The sequence below is a fragment of the Schistocerca gregaria genome, unplaced genomic scaffold (assembly GCF_023897955.1).
Source record: "Schistocerca gregaria isolate iqSchGreg1 unplaced genomic scaffold, iqSchGreg1.2 ptg001114l, whole genome shotgun sequence".
In the NCBI taxonomy this organism is placed as follows: Eukaryota; Metazoa; Arthropoda; class Insecta; order Orthoptera; family Acrididae; genus Schistocerca; species Schistocerca gregaria.
In genome coordinates, this window is record NW_026062450.1 from 18,564 (window position 1) to 27,555 (window position 8,992).

Here is an 8,992-nt window from a genome sequence, read left to right on the forward strand (position 1 = left end):
AGCCTTCACATGGAGTGCTGCCTTCTCATGGAGTGCTGCCTTCGCATGGAGTGCTGCCTTCACATGGACTGCAGCCACAAGGTGTGTTGTCCTCAAAAGATGAGCTTTCCTTCACAAGGAGTGCAGCCTTTGCAAGGAGTGCAGCCTTCGCAAGGAGTACAGCCTTTGCAAGGAATGCAGCCTTCACATAAATTGCAACCTTCGCAAGGAGTACAGCCTTCGCAAGGAGTGCAGCATTCGCAAGGAGTGCAGCATTCGCAAGGAGTGGAGCCTTCGCAAGGAGAGCGGCCTTCGCATGGAGTGCAGCCTTCGCAAAGAATGCCGTCTTTGCATGGGGTGTGGCCTTTGCATGGATTTCAGCCTTCACATGGAGTGCAGCCTTCACATGGAGTGAAGCCTTCACATGGAGTGTAGCCTTCCCAATGGAGTGCAACATTGGCATGGAGTGTAGCCTTCGCAAGGAGTGCATCAGTCGCATGGGGTGCAGCCTTCACACCTACAGCAGCATTCGCATGGGGTACATCCTTTGTAAGTAGTGCAGGCATTCACATGGAGTGCAGCCTACACATGAAGTGCAGCCTTCACATGGAGTGCAGCCATTCATATGAAATGCAGGCTTCACATGGAGTGCAGCCTTCACATGGAGTGCTGCCTTCGCATGGAGTGCTGCCTTCACATGGACTGCAACCACAAGGTGTGTTGTCCTCAAAAGATGAGCTTTCCTTCACAAGGAGTGACCCCTTTGCAAGGATTGGAGCCTTTGCAAGGAGTGCAGCCTTTGCAAGGGGTGCAGCCTTTGCAAGGAGTGCAGCCTTCGCAAGGAGTGCAGCCTTCACATGCATTGCAGCCTTTGCAAGGAGTACAGCTTTCGCAAGGAGTGCAGCCTTCGCAAGGAGTGCAGCATTCGCAAGGAGTGGAGCCTTCGCATGGAGTGCAGCCTTCGCATGGAGTGCAGCCTTCGCAAAGAGTGCCGCCTTTGCGTGGAGTGTGGCCTTTGCATGGATTTCAGATTTCACATGGAGTGAAGCCTTCACATGAAGTGTAGCCTTCCCAATGAAGTGCAACATTGGCATGGAGTGTAGCCTTCGCATGGACTGCATCAGTCGCATGGGGTGCAGCCTTCACACCTACAGCAGCATTCACATAGGGTACAGCCTTCGTGTGTAGTGCAGGCATTCACATGGAGTGCAGCCTACACATGAAGTGCAGCCTTCACATGGAGTGCAGCCTTCACATGGAGTGCAGCCATTCAAAAGGAATGCAGCCTTTGCAAGGAGTGCAGCCTTTGCAAGGAGTGCAGCCTTCGCAAGGAATGCAGCCTTCACATGCATTGCAGCCTTTGCAAGGAGTACAGCCTTTACAAGGAGTACAGCATTCGCAAGGAGTGCAGCATTCGCAAGGAGTGGAGCCTTCGTAAGGAGTGCAGCCTTCACATGCATTGCAGCCTTCGCAAGGAGTACAGCCTTCGGAAGGAGTGCAGCATTCACAAGGAGTGCAGCATTCACAAGGAGTGGAGCCTTCACAAGGAGTGCGGCCTTCGCATGGAGTGCAGCCTTCGCAGAGAGTGCCGCCTTTGCATGGAGTGTGGCCTTTGCATGGATTTCAGTCTTCACATGGAGTGCACCCTTCACATGGAGTGAAGCCTTCACATGGACTGTAGCCTTCCCAATGGAGTGCAACATTGGCATGGAGTGTAGCCTTCGCAAGAAGTGCATCAGTCACATAGGGTGCAGCCTTCACACCTACAGCAGCATTCGCATGGGGTACAGCCTTCATATGTAGTGCAGGCATTCACATGGAGTGCAGCCTACACATGAAGTGCAGCCTTCACATGGAGTGCAGCCTTCACATGGAGTGCAGCCATTCATATGGAATGCAGCCTTAACATGGAGTGCAGCCTTCACATGGAGTGCTGCCTTCGCATGGAGTGCTGCCTTCACATGGACTGCAGCCACAAGGTGTGTTGTCCTCAAAAGATGAGCTTTCCTTCACAAGGAGTGCAGCCATTGCAAGGAGTGCAGCCTTTGGAAGGAGTGCAGCCTTTGCAAGCGGTGCAGCCATCACATGCATTGCAGCCTTCGCAAGGAGTACAGCCTTCGCAAGGAGTGCAGCTTTCGCAAGGAGTCGAGCCTTCGCAAGGAGTACAGCCTTCGCATGGAGTGCAGCCTTCGCAAAGAGTGCAGCCTTCGCAAAGAGTGCCGCCTTCGCATGGAGTGCCTTTGCATGGATTGCAGCCTTCACATGGAGTGCAGCCTTCACATGGAGTGAAGCCTTCACATGGAGTGTAGCCTTCCTAGTGGAGTGCAACATTGGCATGGAGTGTAGCCTTCGCAAGGAGTGCATCAGTCACATGGGGCGCAGCCTTCACACCTACAGCAGCATTCGCATAAGGTACAGGCTTCGTATCTAGTGCAGGCATTCACATGGAGTGCAGCCTACACATGAAGTGCAGCCTTCACATGAAGTGCAGCCTTCACATGGAGTGCAGCCATTCATATGGAATGCAGCATTCACATGGAGTGCAGCCTTCACATGGAGTGCTGCCTTCGCATGGAGTGCTGCCTTCACATGGACTGCTGCCACAAGGTGTGTTGTCCTCAAATGATGAGCTTTCCTTCACAAGGAGTGCAGCCCTTGCAAGGAGTGGAACCTTTGCAAGGTGTGCAGCCTTTGCAAGGAGTTGAACCTTTGCAAGGAGTGCAGCCTTTGCAAGGAGTGCAGCCTTTGCAAGGAATGCAGCCTTCGCAAGGAATGCAGCCTTCACATGCATTGCAGCCTTTGCAAGGAGTACAGCCTTTGCAAGGAGTACAGCATTCGCCAGGAGTGCAGCATTCGCATGGAGTAGAGCCTTCGCAAGGAGTGCGGCCTTCGCATGGAGTGCACCCTTCGCAAAGAGTGCCGCCTTTGCATGTAGTGTGGCCTTTGCATGGATTTCAGCCTTCACATGGAGTGCAGCCTTCACATGGAGTGCAGCATTCGCAAGGAGTGCAGCATTCGCAAGGAGTGCGGCCTTCACATGGAGTGTAGCTTTCCCAATGGAGTGCAACATTGGCATCAAGCGTAGCCTTCGCAAGGACTGCATCAGTCGCATGGCGTGCAGCCTTCACACCTACAGCAGCATTCGCATGGGGTACAGCCTTCGTATCTAGTGCAGGCATTCACATGGAGTGCAGCCAACACATGAAGTGCAGCCTTCATGTGGAGTGCAGCCTTCACATGGAGTGCAGCCATTCATATGGAATGCAGCCTTCACATGGAGTGCAGCCTTCACATGGAGTGCTGCCTTCGCATGAAGTGCTGCCTTCACATGGACTGCAGCCACAAGTTGTGTTGTCCTCAAAATATGAGCTTTCCTTCACAAGGAGTGCAGCCTTTGCAAAGAGTGCAGCCTTTGCAAGGAGTGCAGCCTTCGCAAGGAGTGCAGCCTTCGCAAGGAATGCGGCCTTCACATGCATTGCAGGCTTCGCAAGGAGTACAGCCTTCGCAAGGAGTGCAGCATTCGCAAGGAGTGCAGCATTCGCATGGAGTGGAGCCTTCGCAAGGAGTGCAACCTTTGCAAGGAGTGCAGCCATCGCAAAGTGTGCCGCCTTTGCATGGAGTGTGGCCTTTGCATGCATTTCAGCCTTCACATGGAGCGCAGCCTTCACATGGAGTGAAGCCTTCACATGGAGTGTAGCCTTCCCAATGGAATGCAACATTGGCGTGGAGTGTAGCCTTCGCAAGGAGTGCATCAGTCACATGGGGTGCAGCCTTCACACCTACAGCAGCATTCGCATGGGGTACAGCCCTCGAATCTAGTGCAGGCATTCACATGGAGTGCAGCCTACACATAAAGTGCAGCCTTCACATGGAGTGCAGCCTTCACATGGAGTGCAGCCATTCATATGGAATGCCGCCTTCACATGGAGTGCAGCCTTCACATGGAGTGCTGCCTTCGCATGGAGTGCTGCCTTCACATGGACTGCAGCCACAAGGTGTGTTGTCCTCAAAAGATGAGCTTTCCTTCACAAGGAGTGCAGCCTTTGCAAGGAGTGGAGCCTTTGCAAGGAGTGCAGCATTTGCAATGAGTGCAGCCTTTGCAAGGAGTGCAGCCTTCGCAAGGAATGCAGCCTTCACATGCATTGCAGACTTCGCAAGGAGTACATCCTTCGCAAGGAGTGCAGCATTCGCAAGGAGTGCAGCATTCGCAAGGAGTTGAGCCTTCGCAAGGAGTGCAGCCTTCGCAAGGAATGCAGCCTTCACATGCATTGCAGCCTTCGCAAGGAGTGCAGCATTCGCAAGGAGTGGAGCCTTCGGATGGAGTGCTGCATTCGCAAAGAGTGCCGCCTTCACATGGAGTGTGGCCTTTGCATGGATTGCAGCCTTCACATGGAGTGCAGCCTTCACATGGAGTGAAGCCTTCACATGGAGTGCACCCATTCATATGGAATGCAGCCTTCACATGGAGTGCTGCCTTTGCATGGAGTGCTGCCTTCACATGGACTGCAGCCACAAGGTGTGTTGTCCTCAAAATATGAGCTTTCCTTCACAAGGAGTGCAGCCTTCGCAAGGAGTGCAGCATTCGCAAGGAGTGGAGCGTTTGCAAGGAGTGCAGCCTTCACATGCATTGCAGCCTTCGCTAGATGTACAGCCTTAGCAAGGAGTGCAACATCGCAAGGAGTGCAGCATTCACAAGGAGTGGAGCCTTCGCAAGGAGTGCGGCCTTCACATGGAGTGCAGCCTTCGCATGGAATGTGGCCTTTGAATGGATTTCAGCCTTCACATGGAGTGCAGCCTTCACATGGAGTGAAGCCTTCATATGGAGTGTAGCCTTCGCAATGGAGTGCAAGATTGGCATGGAGTGTAGCCTTCGCAAGGAGTGCATCAGTCGCATGGGGTGCAGCCTTCACACCTACAGCAGCATTTGCATGGGGTACAGCCTTCATATGTAGTGCAGGCATTCACATGGAGTGCAGCCTACACATGAAGTGCAGCCTTCACATGGAGTGCAGCCTTCACATGAAGTGCAGCCATTCATATGGAATGCAGCCTTCACATGGAGTGCTGCCTTTGCATGGAGTGCTGCCTTCACATGGACTGCTGCCACAAGGTGTGTTGTCCTCAAAATATGAGCTTTCCTTCACAAGGCGTGCAGCCTTCGCAAGCAGTGCAGCCTTCGCAAGGAATGCAGCCTTCACATGCATTGCAGCCTTCGCAAGGAGTACAGCCTTCGCAAGATGTGCAGCCTTTGCAAGGAGTGCAGCCTTTGCAAGGAGTGGAGCCTTTGCAAGGAGTGCAGCCTTTGCAAGGAGTGCAGCCTTCACAGGGAGTGCAGCCTTCGCAAGGAATGCAGCCTTCACATGCATTGCAGCCATCGCAAGGAGTACAGCCTTCGCAAGGAGTGCAGCCTTCGCAAGGAGTGCAGCATTCGCAAGGAGTGGGGCCTTCGAATGGAGTGCAGCCTTCGCGAAGAGTGCCGCCATTGCATGGAGTGTGACCTTTACATGGATTTCAGCCTTCACATGGAGTGCAGCCTTCACATGGTGTGAAGCCTTCACATGGAGTGTAGCCTTCCCAATGGAGTGCAACATTGGCATGGAGTGTAGCCTTCGCAAAGAGTGCATCAGTCGCATGGGATGCAGCCTTCACACCTACAGCAGCATTTGCATGGCGTACAGCCTTCGTATGTAGTGCAGGCATTCACATGGATTGCAGCCTACACAAGAAGTGCAGCCTTCACATGGAGTGCAGCCTTATCATGGAGTGCAGCCATTCATATGGAATGCAGCCTTCACATGGAGTGCAGCCTTCATATGGAGTGCTGCCTTCGCATGGAGTGCTGCCTTCACATGGACTGCAGCCACATGGTGTGTTGTCCTCGAAAGATGAGCTTTCCTTCACAAGCAGTGCAGCATTTGCAAGGAGTGCAGCCTTTGCAAGGAGTACAGCCTTCGCAAGGAATGCAGCCTTCACATGCATTGCAGCCTTCGCAAGGAGTACAGCCTTCGCAAGGAGTGCAGCATTCGCAAGGAGTGCAGCATTCGCAAGGAGTGCAGCCTTTGCAAGGAGTGCAGCCTTCGCATGTAGTGCACCCTTCGCAAAGAGTGCCGCCTTTGCATGGAGTGTGGCCTTTGCATGGATTTCAGCCTTCACATGGAGTGGAGCCTTCAAATGAGTGAAGCCTTCACTTGGAGTGTAGCCTTCCCAATAGAGTGCAACATTGGCATGGAGTGTAGCCTTCGCAAGGAGTGCATCAATCACATGGGGCGCAGCCTTCACACCTACAGCAGCATTTGCATGGGGTACAGCCTTCATATGTAGTGCAGGCATTCACATGGAGTGCAGCCTACACATGAAGTGCAGCCTACACATGAAGTGCAGCCTTCACATGGAGTGCAGCCTTTACATGGAGTGCTGCCTTCACATGGACTGCAGCCACAAGGTGTGTTGTCCTCAAAATATGAGCTTTCCTTCACAAGGAGTGCCGCCTTCGCAAGGAATGCAGCCTTCACGTGCATTGCAGCCTTCGCAAGGAGTACAGCCTTCGCAAGGAGTGCAGCCTTCGCAAGGAGTGCAGCATTCGCAAGGAGTGGGGCCTTCAAATGGAGTGCAGCCTTCACATGGAGTGCAGCCATTCATATGGAATGCAGCCTTCACATGGAGTGCAGCCTTCATATGGAGTGCTGCCTTCGCATGGAGTGCTGCCTTCACATTTACTGCAGCCACAAGGTGTGTTGTCTTCAAAATATGAGCTTTCCTTCACAAGGAGTGCAGCCTTTGCAAGGAGTGCAGCCTTTGCAAGGAGTGCAGCCTTCACAAGGAGTGCAGCCTTTGCAAGGAATGCACCCTTCACATGCATTGCAGCCTTCGCAAGGAGTGCAGCATTCGCAAGCAGTGGAGCCTTCACATGCATTGCAGACTTGGCAAGGAGTACAGATTTCGCAAGGAGTGCAGCATTCGCAAGGAACGCAGCATTCGCAAGGAATGCAGCATTCGCAAGGAGTGGAGCCTTCGCAAAGAGTGCAGCCTTCGCATGGAGTGCAGCCTTCGCAAAGAGTGCTGCCTTTGCATGGAGTGTGGCCTTTGCATGGATTTCAGCCTTCACATGGAGTGCAGCCTTCACATGGAGTGATGCCTTCACATGGAGTGTAGCCTTCCCAATGGAGTGCTACATTGTCATGGAGTGTAGCCTTCGCAAGGAGTGCATCAGTCACATGGGGTGCAGCCTTCACACCTACAGCATCATTCGCATAAGGTACAGGCTTCGTATCTAGTGCAGGCATTCACATGGAGTGCAGCCTACACATGAAGTGCATCCTTCACATGGAGTGCAGCCTTCACATGGAGTGCAGCTTTCGCATGGAGTGCTGCCTTCACATGGACTGCAGCCACAAGGTGTGTTGTCCTCAAAAGATGAGCTTTCCTTCACAAGGAGTGCAGCCTTTGCAAGGAGTGGAGCCTTTGCAAGGAGTGCAGCCTTTGCAAGGTGTGCAGCCTTTGCAACGAGTGCAGCCTTTGCAAGGAATGCAGCCTTCACATCCATTGCAGACTTCGCAAGCAGTACAGCCTTCGCAAGGAGTGCAGCATTCGCAAGGAGTGCAGCATTCGCAAGGAGTCGAGCCTTCGCAAGGAGTGCAGCCTTCGCAAGGAATGCAGCCTTCACATGCATTGCAGCCTTCGCAAGGAGTGCAGCCTTCGCAAGGGGTGCAGCATTCGCAAGGAATGGAGCCTTCGCAAGGAGTGCAGCCTTTGCAAGGAATGCAGCCTTCACATGCATTGCAGCCTTTGCAAAGAGTGCAGCCTTCGCAAGGAGTGCAGCATTCGCAAGGAGTGGAGCCTTCGGATGGAGTGCTGCCTTCGCAAAGAGTGCCGCCTTCACATGGAGTGTGGCCTTTGCATGGATTGCAGCCTTCACATGGAATGCAGCCTTCACGAGGAGTGCAGCCTTCACATGGAGTGCTGCCTTCCCATGGAGTGCTGCCTTCACATGGACTGCAGCCACAAGGTGTGTTGTCCTCAAAAGATGAGCTTTCCTTCACAAGGAGTGCAGCCTTTGCAAGGAGTGGAGCCTTTGCAAGGAGTGCAGCCTTTGCAAGGAGTGCAGCCTTTGCAAGGAGTACAGCCTTCGCAAGGAGTGCAGCATTCCCAAGGAGTGCAGCATTCGCAAGGAGTGCAGCCTTTGCAAGGAGTGCAGCCTTCGCATATAGTGCACCCTTCGCAAAGAGTGCCGCCTTTGCATGGAGTGTGGCCTTTGCATGGATTTCAGCCTTCACATGGAGTGGAGCCTTCAAATGAGTGAAGCCTTCACTTGGAGTGTAGCCTTCCCAATAGAGTGCAACATTGGCATGGAGTGTAGCCTTCGCAAGGAGTGCATCAATCACATGGGGCGCAGCCTTCACACCTACAGCAGCATTTGCATGGGGTACAGCCTTCGTATGTAGTGCAGGCATTCACATGGAGTGCAGCCTACACATGAAGTGCAGCCTACACATGAAGTGCAGCCTTCACATGGAGTGCAGCCTTTACATGGAGTGCTGCCTTCACATGGACTGCAGCCACAAGGTGTGTTGTCCTCAAAATATGAGCTTTCCTTCACAAGGAGTGCAGCCTTTGCAAGGAGTGCAGCCTTTGCAAGGAGTGCAGCCTTCACAAGGAGTGCAGCCTTCGCAGGGAATGCAGCCTTCACATGCATTGCAGCCTTCACAAGGAGTACAGCCTTCGCAAGATGTGCAGCCTTCGCAAGGAGTGCAGCCTTTGCAAGGAGTGCAGCCTTTGCAAGGAGTGCAGCCTTTGCAAGGAGTGCAGCCTTCACAGGGAGTGCCGCCTTCGCAAGGAATGCAGCCTTCACGTGCATTGCAGCCTTCGCAAGGAGTACAGCCTTCGCAAGGAGTGCAGCCTTCGCAAGGAGTGCAGCATTCGCAAGGAGTGGGGCCTTCAAATGGAGTGCAGCCTTCACGTGGAGTGCAGCCATTCATATGGAATGCAGCCTTCACATGGAGTGCAGCCTTCATAT

At 53.4% G+C, this 8,992-nt stretch overlaps 1 protein-coding gene across 1 annotated transcript; it reads left to right on the forward strand.

Moving 5' to 3' along the window:
• The first annotated feature begins 7,392 nt into the window (after nt 1-7,392).
• LOC126328314 (uncharacterized) lies at nt 7,393-8,274 on the forward strand. The gene has a single exon (XM_049996016.1). It carries the CDS (start codon nt 7,393-7,395, stop codon nt 8,272-8,274), a length of 882 nt encoding a protein of 293 aa, XP_049851973.1.
• The last annotated feature ends 718 nt before the right edge of the window (nt 8,275-8,992 follow it).

Coding starts and splice junctions, on each gene's coding strand:
- LOC126328314 (XM_049996016.1), top strand. CDS start 7,393: ATGAGCTTTCCTTCACAAGGAGTGCAGCCTTTGCAAGGAGTGGAGCCT.